General features: G+C 39.4%; 1 protein-coding gene and 1 pseudogene across 1 annotated transcript; both read left to right on the top strand.

Annotated features, from left to right (window-relative positions):
- Positions 1–908: 908 nt before the first annotated feature.
- LOC127122604 (BEACH domain-containing protein C2-like) lies at positions 909–2,507 on the top strand (annotated as a pseudogene).
- A 347-nt stretch (positions 2,508–2,854) lies between these two features.
- Positions 2,855–4,029, top strand: LOC127118890 (neutral ceramidase 1-like). The gene has a single exon (XM_051049129.1). It carries the CDS (start codon positions 2,870–2,872, stop codon positions 3,911–3,913), a length of 1,044 nt encoding a protein of 347 aa, XP_050905086.1. The 5' UTR covers positions 2,855–2,869; the 3' UTR covers positions 3,914–4,029.
- Positions 4,030–26,658: the final 22,629 nt, after the last annotated feature.

The following is a 26,658-nucleotide window of genomic DNA, read 5'->3' as shown; positions in this document are numbered from 1 at the left end:
ATGGAAATAAAAAAGATCAGAGGCCTTCAACAATGTGTAGGATTATATTCAGCAAATGGCCATTTTTCTCCCGATGAAACAGATCGTTTAGATACCTTGTACAAAACACTTGGGCAACAATTTAAGTGGTTATCTGCTGTTAAGAGAATACCACTAGATTTTCTTCAAGGTGATAGGTTTCGAGAAGCATTATGCAGATATTATCGAAGACCAATTTGATTTTCATTCATACTGCTTAAGGGAAATGACATTGCGTACATATGTGGAAATGCTCCAATTTCAAGACAGATTGCATTCACATGCATATTTTCGTAAAGCGACTACAGCAGCTTCAGAGTTGGAATCATGTGGTCTTGATAGCCAGCATCTAAACAGACCCGATAGAATGCAGGACAACTCGGCACTATACGATGTATTTACCTGTAGAAATGGATATATTTTCAATCATTGCAATGTTACCAGTTATTCATTCATATCAACATTATGGCCGTTACAAGTCACAAAACTACAGAGTTACAAAAATTAAGTTGTGAGCCACATCATCAACCGGTGCATCCTTCGCCAATAAGGTCTTTCTTTCGCAATGGAAAATGATCTTCCTACGAATTCTATGTCGTAAACCAAGTTCCTGCACAGCAGCAAACACAATGAGTTTTGCAGAGTTCACCACCAAACGAACCGGATAAATCACTTCTGCAGTTTTGTTTTGAATACTTGAAGACATTGCGGTCTGGTTGACGTTACGGGGTTACACGATGCTATCATACTTGGGTTGACATCACGATGGAGCTGTAGGATTGAGAAAAGCAGTAGTTATCATGTTTATACTGAGGGAATTACACCAACAAATTAATGACTTAAATGTTTCTTACAAAAGGGATACGAAGGAAACATACCTGTCATTAGAAATGGTGTTCAATTTCGCTCTTAGTGAACATTGTGATGCAACATATACACAGGCGTTGAAATTCTGTCGGCAGCATTCCATTGCCAAACCTACAACCCAGTTTCAGTTTTCGAAAGCAGTAGCTATTCCTCAGTTGAAAAATCCAACTTTGAGTTACCTTGATCCCGGCAAAGCGTCCTCGCAGTAAACGCCGACGTCTCTCAAGCTTCAACGAGCTCGTCTCAATTCAATTCATACCTCCTTTTCAAAAAACATCAATCCAAAACTTTCTATGCTGGGAAAGCTAAAGTTCCAGTTGCCGATGTGAATGTACCTGTCATAGGAGGCCATGCATATCGAATGTTTTCTGATATTTCTGGTACTTGGAATGGAGTTCTTGAGGACGTGAGTGATGTGAAGGAATTGGTTCCTGAGCTATTTTACCAACCTGAAGTTCTCACAAATGAAAATTCAATTGATTTTGGCACAACACAATTGGGAGGAAAGCTTGCTCATTTCTGCCATTCCAGATACTGTAAAACTTCCTGCTTGGGTTGAAAATCCAATTGATTTTATTCATAAGCGTCGGAAGGCTTTGGAGAGTGAATACGTATCTTCTCATTTACATGAGTGGATTGATCTTATATTTGGGTATAAACAACGGGAAAAGAAGCCGTTGCAACAAATAATGTTTTCTTTTATATTACCTATGAAGGGACGGTGGACATTGATAAAATCTCTGACCTAGTTCAGCAGCGTGCCACGCAAGATCAAATTGCATATTTTGGACAAACACCGTCCCAGCTTTTGACCGTTCCCCATTTGAAGAGAATTCTGTTGGCAAAAGTTCTGCATTTGCAGACAATATTCCGCAACCCAAATGAAGTCAAGCCCCATGTTGTTCCATCACCTGAACGTTGCAATCTTCCCGCGGCTTCCATTCATGCATCTTCAGATACGGTTGTGGTTGTTGATGAATGCACCAACAGTGCGTGTTGCACAACACATGTGGCAACCCAATACACCTGATGGCCACGAAACTCCTTTTCTTTTTCAACATAGAAAGGTTACAGCAGGCTCTACTGGTGGTACACTTATGTGTATGTTCAAAGCACCTGTTGCATCGAGTGAAGAGTGGCAATTCCCACAAGCTGTAGCATTCTCTGCCTCTGGAATTAGAAGCCAAGCTATCGTTTCTATTACATGTGACAGAGAAATTATTACTGGCGGGCATGCTGATAATAGCATTAGGCTGATATCATCAGATGGAGCTAAGACCTTAGAAACAGCTTATGGACATTGTGCTCCTGTAACTTGCCTTGGTCTTTCACCTGATAGTAACTGCCTAGTCACAGGATCCCGAGATACAACAGTATTACTCTGGGGAATACATAGGATTCTCGTGTATCACTCAAATGTCGTATCAGAACATTCCACTGGGACAAACATACAATCTATCCAACAATACATTTTGAAAGCAAAATCTGGATGCGGGAACCGTAATGCATTCATGCCGACTTTGCCTGATTTGACTAGGTGTTCAACAAAAGGAAAATATCACAGTGTATTCCGTAAAAAAAGAAAAGCCACAAATGACTCAGAGGAGGAAAGCCCTTTTTAGAACCACAAGTGAAGATAGCTCGGTTGATATACCCCACCTGTGTGTTCGCATTAATAATATGCAGCATATTCGCATGGAATTAGGGGTTCTGGAAAAGAGGATAGTTGCTAATCTTAGCAGCTCTAATTCCGCCAATGAGGATAATATAGCAAATGGGGTGAGCTTCAAGTTTTCTGCAGTCGCTGCAGGGGACGGTATCCGTCAATTCTGTGAGTGTATAACATACAAAGCTATTTTCAAAGATCTCTGTCACGTTCGTTGGGACAGCCTAGATGTAGAAGAAGTTTCATTGGCCAAGATTGAGCCTTTTCTTAACGAGCTTGAGCAATACTTAGAGATCATATCATCAACAGGTGCAACAAATGACAAAATTGGAGTTATCCATTGATAGCCTTGAGAAGGAACGTGATTTTTACTTTGCGAAGTTGAGGGACCTTGAGATTCTTGGTCAGACTCCTGGAGTAGAAAACTCGTCGGTTTTTGAAGCAATCCTGAAGATATTGTATGCTACTGATGACAATGGTTCTGAGTTGGCAGAAGCTCAAGCTATACTCGTTGCTGGCCTACAGGAAGCAAGTACATTGAGTCCCATTGCTGAGGTTTCTGAAGAGAAGAGCAGTCCTAGTGGTTATCTCAACAATCCTGCTGAAGAGAGAAGCAAATATAGATATAATGTCGATAAAGAAATGTCTCTTTTAAAGTTTGTTGATGATGAGTGGGGTCCTGTGAGAAGTTTCAATTGGTTTGCTACTCATGGGACTTCAATGAGTCGTACAAACTCATTAGTTAGCGGGGATAATAAGGGTGTTGCTGCACGATTTATGGAAGACTGGTTTGAGCGAAAAGTTTCTGTGAGAAAAGTTTCCCCTGGATTTGAAGATGACAGCTTACCTCGAAGGATTTCAAACATCATTCCCAGTCTTAATAATAATCACCATGAGTTACTCGAACTTGCTGCCTTATTCCAATCTCCTCCTGGTAGACCGGCAACCAGAACATCAAGTGTTGCTAGACGTGTGAGAGGTGTTCTTAGGCAGGACGGAAAACCTAGATTTGTATCTGCATTTTGTCAATCCAATTGCGGTGATGTTAGTCCAAACGTGCTTGGAGCCTTTTGTACAGACATTGGACTACCTTGCGACTTCAATCACAGCACATGTGGAGGGAAGAACGAGCTATGCTACGGCAAAGGACCTGGTTACCCCGATGAATTTGAAAGTACACATATTATAGGGGAGAGACAGTTTAAAAAAACAGCGGAGTTGTTTAACGGAGCATCCAAACAGATTAAAGGAAAGGTGGATTTTCGACATGTGTACTTAGATTTCTCCAAGCTCGAGGTAAATGTTTCTATCGCAGGAGCTTCTAAGGTAGTAAAGACATGCCCTGCTGCAATGGGATTCTGATTTGCTGCTGGAACAACTGATGGACCTGGAGCATTTGATTTTAAGCAAGGAGATGATCAGGGGAATCCTTTCTGGAAACTGGTCTGCAACTTTATTGAAAACGCCAGACAAGGAACAAATAGACTGTTAGTATCCAAAGCCTTTCTTGTTCGATACAGGCGAAATGAAGCTTCTATATGATTGGGCTCCTTCAATACCTCCAATCCAGATCTTCCGAATTGGACAGTTTTCTATTCTTAGTGTACCAGGAGAATTTACAACAATGGCTGGGAGACGGCTTCGTGATGCAGTGAAGACAGTGCTAAGTGGTGACTAAAGCTTTGGTAGCAACATTCATGTTGTTATAGCAGGGTTGACCAATACTTATTCACAGTATGTGACCACATATGAGGAGTACGAGGTGCAAAGATACGAGGGTGCTTCTACGCTTTTTGGTCCACACACTTTGAGTGCCTACATTCAAGAATTCAAGAAGCTCGCGCACGCCCTCATCAGCGGTCAGCCTGTAAAATCAGGCCCGCAACCGCCAGACCTCCTCAACAAGCAAATAGGTTTACTAACACCTGTAGTAATGACGAGAGAGATGTTTTGGTCGACAAATTTGTTTCAAGTTCTTCCAATCAAGATTTACAAAGTTCTTCTAGTGGAGAAACCATGATAAAATCAGAAAAAGTACAGGATGCTCCATCTGCAAGTGAAAGACCCCATGCAACTGAACCTGCCAAAACTGCTCATCTTGGACTGGGTATGAGTGGTTTGGAGCGTAAGAGACGGACCAAACTTCAACCTCCTGTTGGTAAAGGGGCTGGTGATGGGTCCTCCGGTTCTTCCATCAATCAAAGTCTGGAAACAAGGACAGATAGTCAAAATATATTGCAAACACCTGATGCATCAATAGCTAGCAAAGGCCATCTAAGTGTGTCGAATCTTCTTGACTACATTAATCTTAATCACGATACCAATGAACCAGTTTCAACAGCAGCAACAGTAGCGAAAAAAACCGTTACTGTCAAGCATTCCAACAAGACATATCATGGTTGTGATGATTGTTATCTTAAGAAAACCATTGAGTCGGTATCCTTGCAAACTCTTAGATGGAGAAGTGTCTAAAGGTGATCCGATCAAAATCAGGAGCCTGCTCGTTGCCCAAAAAATTCAATAGTATTATTATACACTTGCAACACAGTGAAATACCTCTTGCAAATACAGACTTGACTGAGAGACTTGGTGACAGTTATGAGCATGATGAAGTCTTTCTTGAGTGGAAGCCTCTGAAGAATTTGTTGGATTTTGTGGAGGGCATCTCAGACCAACAAAATTGTTGCCTTTTATCTGGAAAAAAAAGAATCTGTCCATCCTGATGGTTCTTTAGGAAATTCACTTGGTGATGTAAATAGACTATTAGGTGGTGGGGATGATCATCGGGTGGCTGAAACAACTGTAGCTTTCATATCCTCCATTGTATGCGAAAATACTGATAAAATATCCACGAATCTGCCATCAGGCGTGGTCATTTCACGCGACTTGCTTGATGATTGTGAAACGGAAAACCCGCTTGCTATCCAGTCCCACCTTAACCTTGCTTTGCTGGACTTGGAGGATGATGCAGTTTCTATCAGTAGCACTGAGCAGAGTGTCTCATTGGAGGTTTATTTGCAAGGAAGGCATTTCTTTACAGTCATTTCATGGAGTGTCATATGAGAATCTCTCCAATATCACGGCTGCCCCCATTACTGTTTTAGATACCAAGCATCCTCTGAAGGACTTTCCAGTTTGTGAGCCATTTCATTTGGAGCTAAATTTTTTAATAAAGCAAACCGAGTTCTTCATTATCCATCCAGGGCGTTCTATATGGACGGATTGAACCTTATGGCACATAACCTTTCGTCTGGGTCTGACACTATCTACAGGAAGCTCTACAATTCGGTTCCTGGAAATGTGGAGTACCGAGCAAAATATTTGATTCACAGTAAAAAGCCAATGCCGCAACATTTTGCCTCCGAACGAATCGCACCCAAAGTCATATGAAAACCATGCCAAAGCATCATTCAATTTCCAAGCAGGACTGCTGCAACACATAACACACAAAATCAGTTAATTCCAAAACAAATTTTTCAATTAAGTGAGTTACAGTGGTGAATTGTTTCTTACCAACAGTGAAGTGGAAATGGAGAGAATTGAGGAAGAGGGACCACAAGTGGAATAAGGACAAAACTCCCCAGACATCCTTGTACGAACAAACCTCTCCACTACACAGCAGACCTCTCCACTACTCTAAAAACACATGAGAGGAAAGAGATATAAAAAGGAAACCAACCCTAATTTTTGGAGAGGAGCCGTTACTGTTCACTAAGAGAAAAAGGAGCCGACGGCAAGGAGAAAAGAAAACCATAGTTGTTCTTGGTGGTGAAGAGCGGAAGATCAAAAACCGGTTCAGACGGAACCTTACCTACATCCGTCGGTCAATCTCGCCGCAACCGGTTAGTTTCCTTTTCGAGTTCTATCTTCCTTGAAGCTTCCATTTGTGTGGTTATCTTACCGTTAAATCTTTGTTGTTCAAACTGGAAAGAAACAGGATCTATGTGCGTTAAGATGAATTTGTTTGAGTTCTGTTACTGTTTTCAACTTTGTGTTTTATTTAAAAGGCTTGGTCCGTTTTTTTTTATATGTTATGTGTTAGCGCTTGAGATTATATGACATGGATATCTATCTGGTGGAGTTGGTAAAAGGGATGCTTTGGCAAGCCCTTGGTCTTGGGTTTAATATTTGTGTGCACCATATTTTAATTTTACAGCATGTTTTTTTTAATTTCTATTTCACATTTCTTTTTAATCCCCTCATTATTCCTAATGTTTATTATCCCCTTTATTTATTTTAATTGTTAAATATCGATTTTAATTTATGGATTCAACAATGTCTATGTTGTTTATCTATGATTATTTTTATCGATACATCAATAGTATTTCGCCGCGTTTTGATTAATCACATATGGCATTTCAATTATTGTCAATATGTGCAAACCGGCTTTGAGCACATTATCTAGATTTCTTGTTTGCTTTTTTCAATTTCCATCTGCCTTGCACGTCATTGTGTTATGCGACTTTGATTCGCATCCTCGCATCCCGATTTTTATCCGTGCACGTCCCGATGTTGTTTCTTTCAATTAAATTTTTGAGTGTTTTGTATATATAACTTGTTGTGTTGTTTTCTTCACATGGCTTACTCTTGGGCCTTCTTACAATGAGACAGTTCTCTTGCACTTACACTCATACATTGCATTATTTGTTGTTTGGGCCCGATTTAATTATTCCAATACTTTGAATTCCCATTTGACAAAATGTACCCCACTCCCCCGATGTGTAATAATTTTACTGTTTTTCATTTCTTTATTTGTTTGACTGTTTAGTTAGCTACTAACACAAGAATAAAATCAACCATTTCCAAAAGATCAAAAATAAGACTCGATCCAACATCGAGTATTTTCTCAATAAATAAATCAACCCATTCCTTCTTCCCATTCTATTCCATTACTTTCAAAAACTTCATCAAATGCTTGATCCAACGTCAAGCCATTTTTCATAATCAAAACTCAAAAAATATTAATTCATATTTAAGACCTTTTCAATAAAGATGGAAATGGAACGTGGTGGATACCACGCACTCTTGAGACTAAGATTCGAGGTGGATGCCTCGCCTATCTTAACTCTCGCCATCATCCAAATTCATCTATTCTGTTTCTCTCAAACATTCTTTCAAAATTTCTCTTAAACGTCCATCAATGCTTGATCCAATGTCAAGTCATTTTCATAACAAAACCAAAAATACTTAATTCCTATCTAAACACTTTTCAATAAGGATGGAAATGGAATGTGGTGTATACCACGCACTCCTGAGATTAAGATTCGAGGTGGATGCCTCGTCTATCTTAGCTCCCGCCATCATTTAAAATTATCAATGCGGTTTCTTCAAACCCTTTCTCAATCAAATTCAAAACACTTAATCTTTATTAAGTACTTTTTGCAAATAAGATGGAAATGGAACGTGGTGGATACCACGCACAACTGAGACTAGGATTCGAGATGGATATCTCGCCCATCCAAGTTCTCGCCATTATTCAAAACACATCAAACCAATCAATTTCTTTTCCTGCCGTCGTGCGATTAACCCTTCAAACCTTTTCTCAAACGAAAGGTACTTTGTTTCAAAACAATGCAAGGCAATGTTTTTCCACCTGTTTTGGGTAGTCCAACAATGTTTTCGTCGATTTGACACAAAGTATCTTTCGCTAAAATCGACCAAAAAACAAACATTTTTCTACCCAGAACTACGTAAGCCTTGACTTCTCTATTGAGATACGTAGGAGCAGGATTTGTAAATCTTGTCAGGCCCACTAATAAAAAACTTAGGTTTAGTCCTTCGTCAAAAATCCAAAAACATTTCCCTCTCTTTTATTCTTTCTTTCCCACCTAATAACTTAAAGCCTAACATTTCAAACTAACATTAACGCACACAACTAACCTAATGGCTCCCGTTGAGTACAACGGACGTGAGGGGTGCTAATACCTTCCCCTTGCGTAATCGACTCCCGAACCCTAATTTGGTTGCGACGACCAATAATCATTGTCGTTTTTTTCTTGGGTTTTATCGATATTTCCCCTTTCCTTTTTAGGAATAAATAAAGTTCGGTGACGACTCTGTTTAGTCCATCATTGCGAGCGTGCAATCGCGCTTTCGCTTAGGTCGTATTCCCATTTTTCCATGAGGTACGACACCTCTCATAAGTACGAAGGGTGGAATTAACTACAATCCAAGGTTGGCACTACATCAATTAGGTTACCCGTTGTTGCACAAGCCAAATTTTGAGCATGTGAAGGAGTTTGTTTTATATGAAGGGGTTGACAATCCAGAGTTGCTAAGAAAGATCGTCGGAGCTTGGAGAGAGGTTCTCCCTCAAGGAAAGTCTGAGTTAGGGAAAAACAATTGCATTTCCAAGGAAGCTTATACATCATGGGTCAAGGAGAGGGTTTAAGAAATTTTGTTTCCATTTTCGTCTGAACCATCTATGAGTGTCCAAAGCCTGTGCTTAAAGTTGTTCCTACCTCCGAGGTTAGAAAAATCAAGGAGACTATCAAGAGCTTAGAGAAAGAAAATGTTGATCTCTGATCTAATCTTGGTAGGATCATAAGGGAGAAAGATGATTTGGATCTTAACCTCAACCAAAAGAGAGCAATGACATCCCAAGTGGTGGAAGAAGCCCAAGAAGAGCAGTTCAAAAGAAGGAATGTAGGTGACTCTTTGAAATAGACTATTGATAACTTGTTTGTCAAGAAAAAACAGCTCGCTGACGCCCAATATCAAGCCTGCAAGATGGATATCAGTTTCCAAGACCAGGTTAAGAAACTTCGAGAATAGTTGGAGGGTTGCAATAATGAGTTAAAAGAAGAAAGGATATATACTAAGAAGTTTAAGGTTTCTTTATCTCAACACCAGACAGAACTCGACAAGTGGTTTGAGGAGATTTGAGGGTTGAAAGATCAAGCGCATCAAAGTAGAGAAGGTAATAATCAAATTCAGCAAGAAGCTACACATTGGGAAAGGAACAATTCTCATCTACAATTCCTTTTATATCAGAAGGAGTCGTTGCTGCAATACCTTTTGAGTAGACCGATTCAAGCCATGCCATCAAGGATGCATAATGGTGGTTGATTGTTGTGTTTGCATAGTTATCTTTTATGGGGGGTTTTCATTGTTATCTTTGAGAAAACTTGGTGCAGCCCTTGGGGAAAAGATGTAATAATTGTACTATTTGTTTCATTATTATGGATATAAAAGGGTTATTTTCATCACCAGTTTTCATCTTATGCCTTTATTTTCTATGCTTTATGATTAGTTACGAAAAATAAAGACTCGAGGATTCCTTGGAAAACTTTATAATAATCAATAATTTTTTGCATAACATATCATTCATCCATATGCATTATTTTATCCAAAAACAAAATGCTTACATCCGTCTTCATCCTCTTCAGGAAGATGATGACTCACAAGTACTACACCAGAGCCAACAAAAAGAGAATCATGTCTGATTTTGAACAAGAGAATATTGCAATAGTGGAGGCTTTAGCTCAACTCCAAGGACAGATGGGTACCATTCTGGAGCATCTTCAGGCTCAGAGAGGTAACGCTGTTATTGTCAACCCAACTGATGTTACTGATATGACTTTTGTGGCTGCCACAACTTTTGTTGTGATGGATCCTATTGACCCTGTTGTTCAGTCGGTTGTTGTTATCCAACCTCAGTCTCAAGTTGGTCCTAGTAGGTTTGCTTCTACCTACCCGTGGGGAATCCCTCATAATTAAAATCCCTAGTTTGCTACTAGAAATTCGTTCATTCCATATTAATGCCTAATCATTACTCTGCTCAAGGGGTTGAGATTGAAGAGATTCATCCACCTGCTGTGAATGTTGACAATGTTGAAGACCAAGAGCCTGAGTATAGGAGATCGCACCTCAATTACCGTATTCCTGCTTAGCCTGTTCATCCAAATCTGTATGTTTTTCCTACTATGGTCCCAACATTTCCGAACAATGTTGCACTCCAGTATGCCCATTATTAGGCACCTCTTGCTCCAAATGTGCATCCTGGTAGGCATGCTGCTCAAGATGGCACTCCAGTTGCCCAGACTTTGAACCCTACTATGATGTATCATATGTTTCCACAGTTTATGCCACAACCTATGCCCTCTTAGAATGTTGTTCAGTCTCCCTCTAGGGTTGCTAATCAAATGGTATATAGGGTCAATCAACCTAGGTCTGCTGAATATCAACTCTTAGAGGAGTGAATATATGATATTGAAGGTTTATCTACTCTCGGTTTGAATGCAAGAGAACTATGCTTGGTACCCAATGTTGTGCTCCCTCAAAAGTTCAAAGTACCTGATCTACCCAAATACAAAGGATTAAGTTATCCACGTAGTCACATTACCATGCACTGCAGGAAGATGGCTTTCTATATTGATATTGAGGATATGTTAATCCATTTCTTCCAAGACAACTTGTCTGGGGCATCTTTGTACTGGTACATGAATCTAGAGGCAAGGAAGATAAGGACCTGGAAGGATTTGTCCGACGCCTTTTTGAATTAGTACAAGTACAATATGGACATGGCTCATATCAGATTACAACTTCATAATCAGGTACAATGGTCTAATGAAGCTTTTAAATAGTATGCGCAAAGGTGGCGCGAAATGGCCTTGAGGGTTAGACCTACTTTGACAGATACCGAGTTAGTGGTCATCTTCATGGGGACGCTCCAAAGTTTATACTATGAAAAGATGGTTGGAGTTTATCTTCCAACTTTGTTGATATATTCATAATTTGAGAGAGGACTGAAAGCGGTTTTAAAATAGGAAAGATTGTCGGTGGTGGTAAGCAACAGTCTTCAGTTAGAAGACCTCCTAGTGGGTATACCAAGAAGAAATAAGGAGAGAATAATGTTGTAACAGTCAGTGTTATGCAATATCAAACTCCCGTGGATCCTATTCCATATTTCCCTTATCCATATGTGGCAGCAGCACAGTTCTAACAACCGTTTCAGTATCCATCATAGTGTCAACAACCTCCTCAGGCTCAACAACAACAACAACCTCAAGGACAAGTTCCTCAAAGGTAGAACACAAACAACCTAGTTCCAAATCAGAATCATCATAGGAATCAGAACCAGAATGGAAACCAGAATCAGAGGTGCCCTCAATATACCAAAATTCCAGTACCGTACTCTGAGTTATTCCCGTATCTTATGCATGTAGGAGAAATTGTCCCTAAGGTGCTTCCACCAATAGTATTTTCGTTTAGTCCATCCCACAAAACCAATGTATCTCGTGCCTTCCATGAAGGTTATATTAGGCATACAATTGAGGATTATTTTGTGTTAAGCACCATGGTACAGGATCTCATTGATCAGAATATTTTGTCCTTCACTGAAGAAAAGACGAATATGAAGGCTAATCCATTGCCTAATCATGGTAATCAGAGCGTGAATGCAATTCTTGAAGAGGCGTGCAAGTATCTTAGTGAGCATGCAAAAGCATGGGGTGCTGGCATGTGTAAATAATGATTGTGAGGTGTGCAAGATTGACCCAAACAGATGTAAAAAACTCAAGGACTACGCCCAAGAGTTGATGAATCAAGGCGTCTTGCAGTTTTCGAGGGATAGATCCTTGGGGGAAGTTTTTGTTATCGAGCCGATTGAGATTGTTTATCGCAAGAAATGGATAAAAGCTCCTATAAAGAAAGTACAACCCATTGTCTTTCATGTTCCCTCACCATTTCCTTATCAGAATTCTAAGGTTGCGCCTTGGAAATACAATGCAACTATTTCAGTTGGTGGTGAAAAAAATCAGTTTTCTAATGCAGAGATCGTAAATATATCAGGTCCAAGGGGGGTGACCCAAAGTGGTCGTGTGTTTGCACCAAAATATACTCTCTGAGTTGGTCCAATGCCAGTAACAATTCCTACTCATCCTCCTCAGGAAGGGGCATCCATTTGTGTTCCCACTACTCCAATTGGGACACCTGTTTCTTCTATGTCAAAAGGTACTTCTGGTAATTCAGTAGAAACAACAACTTCTAAAGGGAAGGAGGTGATTAATGAGAAAAATCAAGCTGAGGAGAATATTACTACAGAAGAAGGGCGGGAATTCTTGAAATTGATCAAAAGAAGCAATTTCAAGATTGTCGGCCAACTAGGTAAAACTCCATCAAAGATATCAATCTTATCACTATTGCTTAGTTCAGAAGCTCATCGAAAGGCTCTTTTGAAAGTTCTCAAGATAGCCCATGTGATGCAGGATATATAGATCAGTTTGATAATGTGGTGTCCAATATCACAGTGAGCAGGTACTTGGGTTTTAATGAGGAAAAATTGCCCTCTGAAGGACATAATCACAATAAAGCTTTACACATCTCAGTGACATATGCATACACTTTAGTCTTTAGGGTCCTACTTGATACTGGATCTTCCCTCAATGTGTTGCCAAAAATCATATTGAGTCCATTGTAGTTTGAGGGACCCGAGATAACCATCACCTTCATTGTCTGAGCTTTTGATGGATCTCGGGGGGAGGTCATTAGGGAAGTAGATTTTCCAGTTTATATGGGTCCACACCAGTTCATCATCACTTTCCAAGTCATGGACATCCATCTTGCAAATAGTTGCCTATTAGGGAAGCCATGGCTTCATGCAGTCGGCGCCGTAACTTCTACTTTGCACCAGAAGTTGAAATTCTTGTTTGAAGACAAGCTTGTTATTGTTTGCGGCAAGGATGATTTTATAATCCGTGAGTTATCTTCCTTCAGATATGTTGAAACTGAGGAGGGAATAGAGGAAGTTCATTTCCAAGGTTTGGATTTTGAAGAAATAAGCTCTGCTTCTGTCAATCAGAGCCAGTCAACATCCATGGTGCTATCATCAACCAAGAGTGCTAATCATACTCTTTTGAATGGTCCTCTCCCGGGTTGGGGATAGATTGTTAAGGTATCAGAGAAGCATCACCGTTTTGGTCTCGGTTATCATCCTAATGCCCATACTCCAGCTGCGAGGGGAGGTAAGAGGTTCAACCAAGTCAGGTTTAGTAGCGCAGGCTACCATTTCGATCCTTTTGTAGCAGTAGTATATGGTGCAAGCTCCAGCCAGCATGCAATCTCCAGTTTCTTCCGCAAGTGTCCACCAGGATTCAAGATCGACAACTAAACCTCTACCGTAGTTCTTGTGGTTTTCTAGGAAAAATGTAATGCATTTTGTTTTCCTTGTCTGTATCCCTCCCACAAGGCATGCAGATAGCTTGTAAGTTCCTCCATTTGTTTAAAAAATATTATTCAATCAATGAAAGGCAGTTGTTTTATATTCAAAATCATGATCCATTTTATTTCTTTTATTTTGCTTTTTTACTAAAAATAAATGGAAAAAGCTTCTTTTTCTTTTTCACATCTTTTTCAAAAAGCTCATTCTGAAATAAGCTCATAACATGCAGAGCAAACAATTCCACTGAAAGAAACATTGCTGAAATTCACTATAAATCTAAGTTTCTAATTAATCAGGCTGAAGACGACGGTGAGGAAGATTGTGAAGTACCGCCTGAGCTTGCAAGACTCCTTGATCACGAAGAAAAATAGATTTATTCGTACAAAGAACTTTTGAAAGAAATCAATTTAGGTTCCGATGAAGATAGAAGAGAGGTCAAGATTGGGGCATCCCTTGTCGAGCATGTACCCAGTGAGTTGGTTAAGCTACTTCGTAAGCATGTTGATATCTTCGTCTGGTCTTATCAAGATATGCTTAGGTTGAATACCAATATCGTTGAACATATTTTACCTCTCAAGCCCAAATATCCTCCGGTTAAGTAGAAGCTTCGCAGAACCAGACCCGACATGGCACTGAAGATTAAAGAAGAGGTTAAGAAGAAATTTGATGTTGGTTTCCTAGCTATTATTGAGTATCCTCAGTGGTTTGCTAATATTGTTGTGGTTCTAAAGAAGGATTGGAAGGTTCAAATGTGTGTGGACTACCGTGATCTTAACAAAGCGAGACCAAAATATGACTTTCATTTATTTCATATTGATGTTCTGGTAGACAACACTGCTCAACACTCAGTCTTTTCTTTCATGGAAGGTTTTTCAGGGTATAATCAAATCAAGATGGCTTCATATGGTTTGGAGAAAAAAACTTTTATTACACCCTGAGGAACATACTGCTACAAATTCATGCCTTTTGGTTTGAAGAATGCAGGGGAAACATATCAGCATGCTATGATGACTCTATTTCATGACATGATCCATAAGGATATTGAAGTGTATGTAGACGATATGATTGATATGTCCAAGAATGAAGACAATCATTTGGACCATATGAGAAAGCTATTTGTCAAACTCCGGAAATTCAAATTGAGGTTGAATCCCTATAAGTGCCCCTTTGGGGTCCGTTCCAGTAAGCTACTAGGGTTCATCGTGAGTCAGAAAGGTATTGAAGTTGATCTCGATAAAGTCAGAGCAATTAAAGCTATGCCATCTCCCAAAACACAAAAAGAAGTCTGAGGCTTCCTTGGATGACTTAATTACATTTCAATATTCATCTCTCATTTGACGGCTACTTGCGAACCGATAATCAAATTGTTAAGAAAAAATCAAGCGGTTGTGCGGATTAATGATTGTCAAGAGTAATTTGACAAGATAAAAAGTATTTGCAAGAACCACCAATTTTTAAACCATATTTTACTGGTAGGCCATTAATCATGTATCTCATTGTGCTAGATGAATCAATGGGTTGTGTAATGGGTCAACATGACGACATGGCCGAAAAGAGCATGCAATCTATTTTTTAAGCTAGAAGTTCACCAAATGTGAGTCCAGATACTCACTATTGGAGAAGACTTGTTGTGCTTTAGTTTGTGAAGCTCGACACCTAAGACAATATATGATTTGCCATACAACTTTGCTGATATCCAAGATGGATACAATAAAGTACATTTTTGAGAAGCCTGTTGTCAGTGGAAGAATTTCCCAGTGGCAAATGTTGTTAACCAAATATGACATCCAGTATGTGACTCAGAAAGCTATCAAGGGGAGCGTCTTGTCTGACTACCTTGTCCATCAATCAGTGGAGCGTTACCATACAATCAAGTTTGACTTTCCTAATGAGGACATCATATTCATGATGGACACTTGTGTTCGATGGTGCCTCTAATGCAAAGGCCATGAAATAGGAGTAGTTATCACATCTCCGTCTGGTTTTCACATTCCATTCACCACTAGATTATGCTTTGACTGCACCAACAACATTTAAGAATATGAAGCGTGTATCTATGATATTGAAGCAGCCATCAATTTAAGAACCAAGATTCTTGAAGTGTTTGGAGACTTTGCTTTAGTAATTAGTCAAGTCCGAGGAGATTAGGAAACTCAGGATAAGAAGTTGATTATGTACAGAGAACACATCGTAAAATTGATTCCTATTTTGATGAAATCACTTTTCATTACATTTCGAGGGAAGAGAATCAGTTAGTCGATGCTCTAGCTACTCTTTTATCCATGTTTAAAGTCAAGTGGAAGAATGAAGCACCTGACATCCGTATTAACCACTTGGATGAACCAGCGCACTATCTAGCATTGGAGGCCGAATCTGACGATAATCCTTGGTTCTACGACATCAAGAGATATCTGGAAAGACACGATTATCCCGAGAAAGCATATATCATTGATAAGAAGGCTTTGAGAAGATTTTCTGCTAAGTTTTTTCTTGAATGGGGATGTTTTGTACAAGAGGAATTATGATTTTGTATTGTTCAAATGCGTGGATAGACACGAAGCAAACCTGATCATAAGGTTCATCCATGAAGGTTGTGAAGGTGTACATGCCAAAGAGCCTGATATGGCTAAGAAGATCCTTCAGGATGGTTATTATTGGATAACAATGAAGGTCGATTGTTACAACTTCGTTAAGAGGTGTCACAAGTGCCAAATTTTCGGTGACAAGATCCATGCTCTTTCGACTCCATTGAACGTCTTGACTTCTCCTTGGCCTTTCTCCATGTGGGGCATTTATATGATTAGTATGATTGAACCAAATGATTCTAACGGTCATCGTTTTATCCTTGTTGCCATTTACTACTTCGAAAAATGGGTTGAACCCACCTCCTATGCGAATGTTACAAGAAAAGTGGTTACACGATTCATAAAGAAAGAAATAATATGTTACTACGGTGTTCCTAGCAAGATTATTACTAACAATGGCAGTAACCTCAACAACAGGATGATGAGTGAGTTATGCCAAGAACTTAAGATTGAGCATCATAACTCTTCACCATACCGGCCTAAGATGAATGGCATCATCGAAGCAGCTAACAAGAATATCAAGAAGATTGTCTAGAATATGGTCAAGACATATAAGGATTAGCATAATATGCCTCCTTTTGCTTTGCATGGCTATATAAATTCAATGTGTACTTCTACTAGAGCAACTCCTTATTCGCTAGTATATGGAATGGAGGTTGTTCTTCCTATTAAAGTTAAAATCCCCTCTCTGAGGGTCATCATGGAAGCAAACCTCAATGAACCTGAATGGGTGCAGTTCAGATATGATCAACTGAATCTCATTAAGAAGAAGCGCTTGAAGACCCCTTTGTAACACCTCAAAATTTGCCATCCTCTTCTTGAGACTAGTTTGACACATTGCATTTCATATTTTAGGGCATTAGGCATTGCAGTTTTGCATTTCATGTGAAATAAGAAGGTCATCCTCCAAAGTCTTTCAAAAGATGGAGAAGTTACATGATTCAAGCCTGAGGGTTTCTATGAATTGATGACCAACCATCTGAGGGAGTGGGCTTCAATTAGGGTTTCTTGATTCTTAAAAGGTCTTGAGCATTATCTTGTTTGCAAGGATATATTACCATCATCATGATTCTATCATCATCAAGAGTGGCAGAGTTTTATCCTCAAGTTCCTCTGAATTAGGGTTGTGACCTCTGGTCAACCCTAATCAATGTCATTCTTCCAACTAGGGCTTCTCAAAGATATGAGGTATTTTCTTGGGATGAGGATCACATGATTTTTATGAAGAGCTTACATGAGCTAGGGTTTCATTTTTGAGCAGTTTCCCCAAGTGGTAGAGGCTCAAGTGGATCAAGGTATTTCAAGGTCATATGAAGACCAAAAAGTCAACTGTGCAGTCAACTGAGGGCTATGAGGTGGGAAAATAAGGTGAGACACCTCAATCATGCTCAAAAGAGGTCCATTTGTCATTCTAAACATCTATCTTGAAGATTTTGAAGTCATGGCAAAAGTTTCCAAAAATGGAAAATGACCTGTAATTTCAAGTTTCCAAAAATGGCAAGTTTCTGGTCCACATTCAAACTGACTTATCAAGATCAAAGAAGTTTCAAATGGATTTATGGTGAACATGAAAGTTGAATATCTTTGTCTCCCCTTTCTAAAAAGTCCTAATTTATGTCCATATGATGAATGGTTGAGAAGTTATGGCCATTTGATCACAAGGTGGGCATGGAAATTCAAAGTGGCATAACTTTTGATACAAAGCTCCAATTCGGTCCATTCTTTTTGCAAAATACTCCTCATGACCAATACTTCTCAAAACAAGCCGTTCCATGCATGGAAAAAGTGTGTATGATCATCATTCCTCAAGTGATCATTTTGGAGGGAAATTCCATAATTCAAAATTGGCTTATGATACAAGCAAAATAACCATTCCATCATGTCCATTGGTTGATTTTGAGTGAATTCAAGCTTTTGCATGGGAAACTCACGTGTATTATGGCCATGTTAACTCATTATCCATTTTTTGCAAAGTGCCTTATATCTCATTAATCAAGATTAGCCAAGGGAAATTGTGATTAGCATGCCATATAAAAGCTGAAACCCTAATCTCATTTGATATAACAGAATTTTCAGATCTCAAATTTTCATTTTCCCTCCATTTTTCTCTCACTTCGAATCCTTGATTTCTCCACACAAACACCAAAAATTCTTCAAGATTCTTGATCATCATCCTTCATTGATCAAGAATCAACCTCTGTTTTGGACAATTGAGTTGGATTTCGAGCAGATCAAGTGCAATCTCATGGAAATGGATTTTGGAAATTGAGCTAGATCCAGGTGGTTTCAAGTGTTGCTTCCTGCTTAAAGCTTCAACAGAAGTATAGTGGAGTAGATCTGGAGATTTTGAGAGCTTGAGAGTACGAATTCATCAACTGCCATTTCCAAGTGAGTTGAAATCGATCCTTTCCTTTTGCTGTTTTCTTGTTATAATTGTGTAGATCTCATTGCCTGGAACATGCTGATATGATTAGTTTTGAAAATGGTTAGGAAATGAACATGTATGATGAACTTTCAGTTTAGATCTTGAAAATGTTTTTGCTCGATCTGGAAAATTCATGAGGATTTAGATGAAATTGATATGATATTTGAGATGTACGTTGCAAGAGGATTCGAGTGATGTATGATTTGCTCATTTCTGGAAAAAAATTATTGAGCTCCGCCGTGGAGATGACCGGAGAAGACGATCGGAGAATAGCTCCGCCGTCTCTGCAACTGTTAGGGTTTAGTCCTTGTGGCATCCACGTTTGCGCTTGCATGTCCATTTGATTGGTCCTGATAGCTTTGAACGTGCCATGTTTGCATTGACCTGATGATGTGTGTGATGATTCATTTAATGAAACGCATCGTTTCATCCTGCTTGCGTGTGTGCTGACTGGTTGCCATGCGAGCGCTTATGTGTGTGAATGATTGGTTACATTTGCTTTGACTTGCCATGCGTTCCATTGACTTGCTGATTGTGCTGCTGATGTGTATTAGTGATGTTGTGTGTTTTGTTATTTTAAATGTGATCCGTTGATCTATTTTGCGCGCTTCATCCAATGGTCCTGATTATTTCTGGTTTTATTTGAATAAATACATTTCCCTCCATTTCTTTTTATTATTTCAATTCTTTTGATCATCTTCTAAAATTCATAAAAAATAGAAAAATGCCCCAAATTAACTCCAATTTTTTTCATAGTCTTGTTTTAATGTCTAGTTTTTTATGGTATCATTTTCATGAATTGTTGTTTGCTGGATTTTTATTTGTGAATTTTTGAATCCATGTGATACCAAATTGATATGTTGTGTTCATTGCATTGTGAAATCCTTATCTTTGAGCCAATTCATCTGATTTTTTGTGTGCTTAATATTCACTCATGATATGAATTTTTTAGCATTGGTTTGGAATTTTTCTCATATGCTATCATTATTTTTGACACATGGAGATGAATGTGACAATTTGTGTCACATTTTTGGCATTCAATTTGTGCATTTTTGTTCATCTATCATTTGAACTCTTCTGGATTTTATTTTTTTGCACATTGCTTATTCATGACATGAGAAACTTGCATAAAAAATCTCAAGGTCATTGCATACATTTCTGTTTTGATTTGGATTTTCTAAGTTGGGAGTCCAATTTTGTGCATATTGTTTGTCTTTGCTTTACGTTGATCATTTGAGATACTTGCTTATGGATTTGATGCTGGTCCTTTTGAGGACATTTTGTGACATGTTTGAATGTGCAATATGTGGAAGATTGATTTCTGTTTTGATCATTTAGTTTGGTTTTGAACTTGGTCTTTGTACTAGTGTTTTGTACATGAACTAACCTTGACTTGTGTTTCAGGTTTGGACATTTAGCATTAATGGTTGAGTGGCTCACCTTTTGAAATGCAAATTGGATTGTGTTCTGACTTCTTTGTGTTTTGTAGGGATTTGAGTTGATGTGTTGAGCTCATTGCTTCATTTGATTGCTTGAACATTGCTCATTGAGTTGTGTAACTGTGAAGGATTCACTGTTTGTCTGTTGGTTTTATGACTGAAATATTAACTGTTTAGCTTTTGTACATGTACATTAGTTGCTTGATTTTTGCTCTTGCTTGAGCTTTGGATTGTGGTTGATACACCACTTAGGTAGTTATTCTCTTACTTCATGTAGTCTGGAAGTCCTGTCACCTTTTTGGCAGGCATTTTGCTGGAAGTCCTCCTTAAGAGGCTCTGTTTGTGTTTGTTTACATTTGTGCCAAAGACCTCCAAGATGAGGCATGTGCTACTTGATAAGACCTCCAAGAGTAGAGGCAATTGACGGATAAAAGGGATTGGTAGCCAATCCCCCGTTATTCAGTGAGTCGTTCTTTATGCTCGCACTACGTGCTGACGCTTTTGAACATGTACCCAAGATCTTTGTCCAGTCTCTGTCAAGTGGAATAGGATCCCTCTTTCTGGATCCCCATGCTTTCTTTGTCATGAGCTCACCCTGGACAGGGTTAAGAGCTATGAGGTATCATCCTCATTTACACTTTGATCAGCTTCACCCTAACTCTCAATGTTAGTGGTTAAGAGCTACAAATTACCCAGTACAGTTTGGCTTGTTTGTCGAGGTTGATATGACCCCTCTTGACTAAAGCCTACCCATTGTTTGGGCCTCTTGAATGAATATAGTGTGTGATGCTTGTTCACTTGTGCTGGTGTGTTTATCTGCTTTCCTCTTCTCATCTCCATTTCTGTAGGAGTTGTATGATTGATTTCTGAGGAAGCTGAATGTATGATTAGAGACCTCAACTTAGGGATTGTTGCTGGCATGACAACTATTAGGCTCGAGTCTTTAGTTTGTTGTTTCCCTGGTCTCTGGTTAGGAGAGTGTTGTACCCCTGTTAAGGGGAACTACGTCGCCCTGATTCTCATACCAGATGAGATACGTAGGCAGGAGGTTGTAAGCAATCTCTCTGGGCACCCTTTTCTTTCTTTGAGTCTATGTGTGTCAACTCTTCTCTTTGTTTGGTGTGTGTTTACCCTTCTTTTGTTATCATCTTTGGGGTTTATTTGTGATGATGGTTATCATCTTTGGGGTTCATTTATTACGATTGTCATTCACTTGGGGTTCATATTGGGGTTCATTTATGGTGACTGGCTGGATAGTTAGTTACTTTGTTGGGGTTCATTCTGATAACTCTTTATTTGGTGTTCGCTAATTAGCGTTTGTTTTTGTTTGGAGTCGGATGTAAGTCCATGTATTGGCATTCTGTTTCCTTGTTTGTTATTGTTTGGAGTCGGATATAAGTCCATGTATTGGCCTTCTGTTTCCTTTTGAGTGTTTCTTTTGACGTCTCAGCGTCTCTTTTGTTGTCTTGTTTCGGTGTGTGTTAGCCGAGCTACGTAGGCATAGGATGCGATATCCTAGCGAGCATGCCTCCCCTTCCCCGAACTACGTTGACTCTGATGTTTGTTTCTGACAAACTACGTAGGCCCAGGATGCGACATCCTGCCGAGTCCACTTCTTCCGTCTTCTTTCACCTGTTTACTATTCCATTTTGTGCAATTTCTTTGAGCAGTTTATTAGCAACCCTTTTCCTATTCTTTGATCTATCTTTTGAGCATGGATCTCGTCGAGTACGGCGGACGTGAGGGGTGTTAATACCTTCCCCTTGCGTAACCGACTCCCGTACCTTGCAATCTCTGGTCGTAAGACCGTTCCTTTCCCTTTCTTAGGTTATTCCTGCGCTCCCTTTCCGTCATAGGATGAATAGCGTTGGTGGCGGCTCTGTAAATTTTTTTTCCCGCCGGTTGTTTTTATAAATTAAATTATATTTTATAGAAATCAACGAGTAATTTTCTTTTTGATGATTTAAAATACAATCTAAATCTAAGATAAAAATTTACACTAAAAAAATACAAAAAGATAATATCAAAATCAATTTATTATATTTTATTATGTTTCTAAACACTCAATTGAAATATAAATATAAATGAGAGTGTAAACGACTCTTATATAATTTAGTCATTGACATAGATATTTATATGAATATTTATATATTAATATAAATATTTGATTAAAATTTATAAATCAATAATTTAAAAAAATAAGAAATACTTTAAGATAAATATTAAAATTAATTTATCATATTTACATGATTAAACTCTGAGCTGAAATTGAATAGAATACATTTATCCTATTTTTGTACACTAGATTAGCTCAAAATGAATTTGTCTTTTTCTTTTTACAAAAGTAAATTTGTTTATTCATTAGAGAAAAGACAAAATAATATTGCACATGAGTCCCTTTCTCTTCCAAAATTGAATTCTGTTCCAAAACATGAGAATAGTTTAAACACTGGGTAATCAAAACAGACCCATAAAAACAATTTTAGATTCACACAGATCTAAACCTTCCATTTTCTCATTTTAATCTTCCCTAAGCGAGTCAATCCTAGCGCTCTCTAGGGTAGTTTTAGGGTAGTTTGGGTTGCTTTTACTGCTTATTTATTACATTTGTGATTATTATACTGTGATTGTATATATTTGCATATATGTTTGCATGCATCATATTATCATTGTGCTGGATTCTGGACAGGTGTGGTTCCTATTATTTGGGGTGGGTGTTCTGAGTGGGGCTAAAACCCAAAGCCCGAGTATACACCTAGGATTAGCATGGTCTCACGTCTCCTCACATGTTGGATCAGCATGTTGTTGCGACGTGACATACCACAGCCGGACGAGGTTCTTTTAAGAGAGCCCTTCCTTGTGGAGTATCCACTATGGTTGGGTTATCTCTTTTGAGTTGTTGACTTCGGTGACCGTTCTTTCCCGTATCTTTGGTTTAGATAATCTTATGAGAGCTGCACGGCACACCCGAAAGGGCAAACCCGTTGAGTATCTTGTCTGATTGTTGAGACCATTATCCGCCTTAGGATGACTTTATTAGGATTCACCCGTGAGGGGAGGGTTTGATTCCTACAGATACGGGTTCTATTGGTGACTCTTTGGTGGTGACTATTGGTTCAGTTCTTGATCTGGGTCCTAGTTATAAGTAGGATTTATGGATTTATTTCTGGGACGCCGGAGTTCTGTCTGTGGTATTTATCAGCGGGTTCCGTTTATTTCGGATTCCCCGGGTTGAATTTGGGGTTGCTTGTCCAGAGGATCTTGTTGCTATTTGGTCAGTGATTTACCTATGATGATGGTGATGTATCCTCCAGTTCCGTTTATTTCGGAACTCCCGAGTTGAATTTACCTGTGATGATGGTGATGTATCCTTCGGTTCCGTTTATTTCGGAACTCCCGAGTTGAATTTGCGGCTACTCGGTCTCTCAGATGGTTGTGATCAGTTCAGAGACCGGAATCCAATATAGTTGATGTTCAGATGACTTGGAAGATGGCATTATGCATTGCATTCATGCATCTGCATCATTCTCATTTTGCATTTATCCACATCTAACTCATGTTTATCCATATGCAGGGTGCATTCTTGATTGAGATCCTGGTTGAGAGACATCCTTGTTCCAGGTATGAGGACCGGCTTAAAAGATGATGTCGTCTACAGTTTCTTTGATCCAAAGATTAGCGTGCTGAAGGGTATGATAGCATTGATTACGCCTGGCCATGCGGGGATGTTCCGTGAGGCTTATGGTGGTATTCTGAAGATGGTTTTCAGGCTCACAGATGGGGATAGGAGTGCCATCCATACTTTTCTCCAGTTTTATGATCCGGGTTTGAGATGTTTTGTTCTCCCGGATTACTTGTTGGGACCTTTGATGGAGGACTATGCCGGTATCCTGGGTATTCAAATCAGAAACCAGATTCCTTTCTATGTCACTAAGGAAGAACCTGATATTGCTGAGATTTCTCGTGCTCTTTATTTGAGCCCCGAAGTGACTAAGGGAGGTTTGAAGGAGAAAGGAAAGTTGCCCGGTTTTCATCTGAGTTTCTTGGAAGCTAAAGCCAAGGAGCATGCTGTTTTGGGTAATTGGAAGGCCGTTTGTGCGTTGCTTGCCGTAAGCATTTATGGAATCATCCTGTTCCCTAATCAGAAGAACTTTGTGGACATTAATGCCATCCGGGTGTTTGCTCAGAGGAATCCCATTCCTACCTTGGTTGGGGATGTTTATTATTCGATCCATAATCAGAACGAGAAGCAGCGCGGAGGATTGGTTAGATGTTGTGCTCAATTGTTATATAAGTGGTTCGTGGGATATTTGCCTTCCAGGGGTGTCTTTGTCTTTCTTGACCATACTGTAAATTGGGCAACCAAGTTGATGGGTTTGCGAGCCAAGGACATAGCTTGGACTCACAGTGGTGTGGCTGGACGAGATTTTATTTACAGTTGCGGGAGCTTTCCCAATGTGCCCCTTATAGGAGTTCAAGGGTGTATTAATTATAACCCGACGCTTCTTAAGAGACAAATGGGATTTGCTATGGAGGTTCCTCCCCTCGAGTGTGAGATTCAGGAGTCTTTCTACTTCCCGGTTGAGGGGTAATCAGACATTGTTGAGGCAAGTGTCTGGGGCATGGCGCCACATTCAAAGGAAGGGCAAAGTTCCTTTTGGTAGAGCTAATAACAGTTTTTTTCCTCCATTTGATGATTGGCTTAGAAAGAGGGTTGAGCTCACTCGTCTGTCATTTCCTGTGGGTGATCTTTGGTATCCGTTGATTGAGGAGCCACGCTTTTCTGTCAGTATGGAAGAGTTTCTTGAGATGAGGAGGGAGAGAGATCAACTGCAAGCAGAGAGGACTGAGATAGAAGTGAGTATTGCTAGAATTCAAATGGCTAATCAGGAAATCAAGGGGAAAGCAGAAGACCGGGCTAGGATACACGCTCAGGAGATGAAGCGTTTTGAGATAGATACCGCCTATTATTGTAAGGTTAGCCAAGTGTAACACCCCAAAATTTGCCCTCCTCATTCATGCATTCATTTTTAGGTCATTTAACATTTCATATTGCATTTCATAATGTCAATCGGAATTAGATCCAAGAAGCTTGAATATCATCCAAGACACTTTGTGGGTCCTATCTGGGTGATCAGTCAACCCAAGGGAATGGCTTGAGATACTTCCAACATGTTCAAATGGGGTCTATTCATCAGTCAAAACGTTAATATTGAAGGAGCAAAAGTTTGTTCATGAGCTGTCATGCTCGCTAGGCGAAGCCCACGTGTTTTGAAAAAAAAAACGGAAAAAAAAAACGAAAAAAGAAAAAAAAACGAAAAATGAAAAAAAAAAGTAAATAAATAAATAAATAAAAGAAAAAATCTTGGACTTGGACCTCTCTCATTTGAGCCCACAGGTCCACAAAAATTAGGTTATAAATTCAGAGTTTCAGTGAAACAAAAGGCCATTCTATTCCTATTACCCTGTCTGGGAAAAAGATAGTGAGAGAAGAACCCTGGGGAAAAAGGAAGGGAAGAAAAACACTCTGAGGTATCCTTAGAACAAAACCCTGGACAAAACCTGAAGAGAAGCCTAGGCAGAGAGAGTGAGAATTACTCTGCAGCAACCTCCAGACAACTCTGAAAGGTTCATTCTGACTCACACACTTTCAGCTCAAGCAAACCCTAACATTGGTTTGCATATCCAGCCGTGCCATTTGATTTCAACCGATTTCTCCAATCAGGTTTGGCCTATATCCATCATCTTTATGCCTTTAATTTGAATGCTCTAAATGTATGAGGTATTATGGGTGAATTTGATACCCTTTTGATGCATGTGTGTAATATCTCAAAATTTACCCTCCTCTTCTTGGAACTAGCTTAGCACATTGCATTTCATATTTAGGACATTAGGCATTTGCATATTGCATATCATGTGAAAATAAACAGGTCATCCTCCTAAGTCTTTCTCAGAAGATAGAGAGGTTAAGAGATTCAAGCCTGAGGGTCTCCATGAATTGATCACCAACCATCGGAGTGTTCGTGCTTCAATTAGGGTTTTCTTGGTTCCTCAAGGAGGTTGAGCATTATCTTATTTGCAAGGATATGTCACCATCATCATGGTTATGTCATCCTCAAGGGCTCCATTGTGCATGCTCCAGTTCCTTAGGATTAGGGTTTTGACCTCTGGTCAACCCTAATCAATGACTATTATTCCAACCAGGGATTCTTAAGGAGAGGAGGTATTCTATTGATGATGAAGATCACATGGTTATGTGGGAGAGCTTACTGGAGCTAGGGGTTCATTTCTGATCCATTTCCTCAGGGGGTAGAGGCTCAAAGTCCACATTGCATTTTCAAGTCATCTGGGGGCCATAAAAGTCAACAGAAAGTCAACTGAGGGCTAGGAGGTGGAGAAATGGTTTGAGACACTTCATTCATGTCCCAAAGAAGTTCATTTGTCATTACAAATACTTATCTTGAAGAATTTGAGGTCAGATCAAAAGTTTCCAAAAA

This window comes from Lathyrus oleraceus, chromosome 2 (genome assembly GCF_024323335.1).
Source record: "Lathyrus oleraceus cultivar Zhongwan6 chromosome 2, CAAS_Psat_ZW6_1.0, whole genome shotgun sequence".
NCBI lineage: Eukaryota > Viridiplantae > Streptophyta > Magnoliopsida > Fabales > Fabaceae > Lathyrus > Lathyrus oleraceus.
This window is presented reverse-complemented; position numbering and strand designations above follow the sequence as displayed.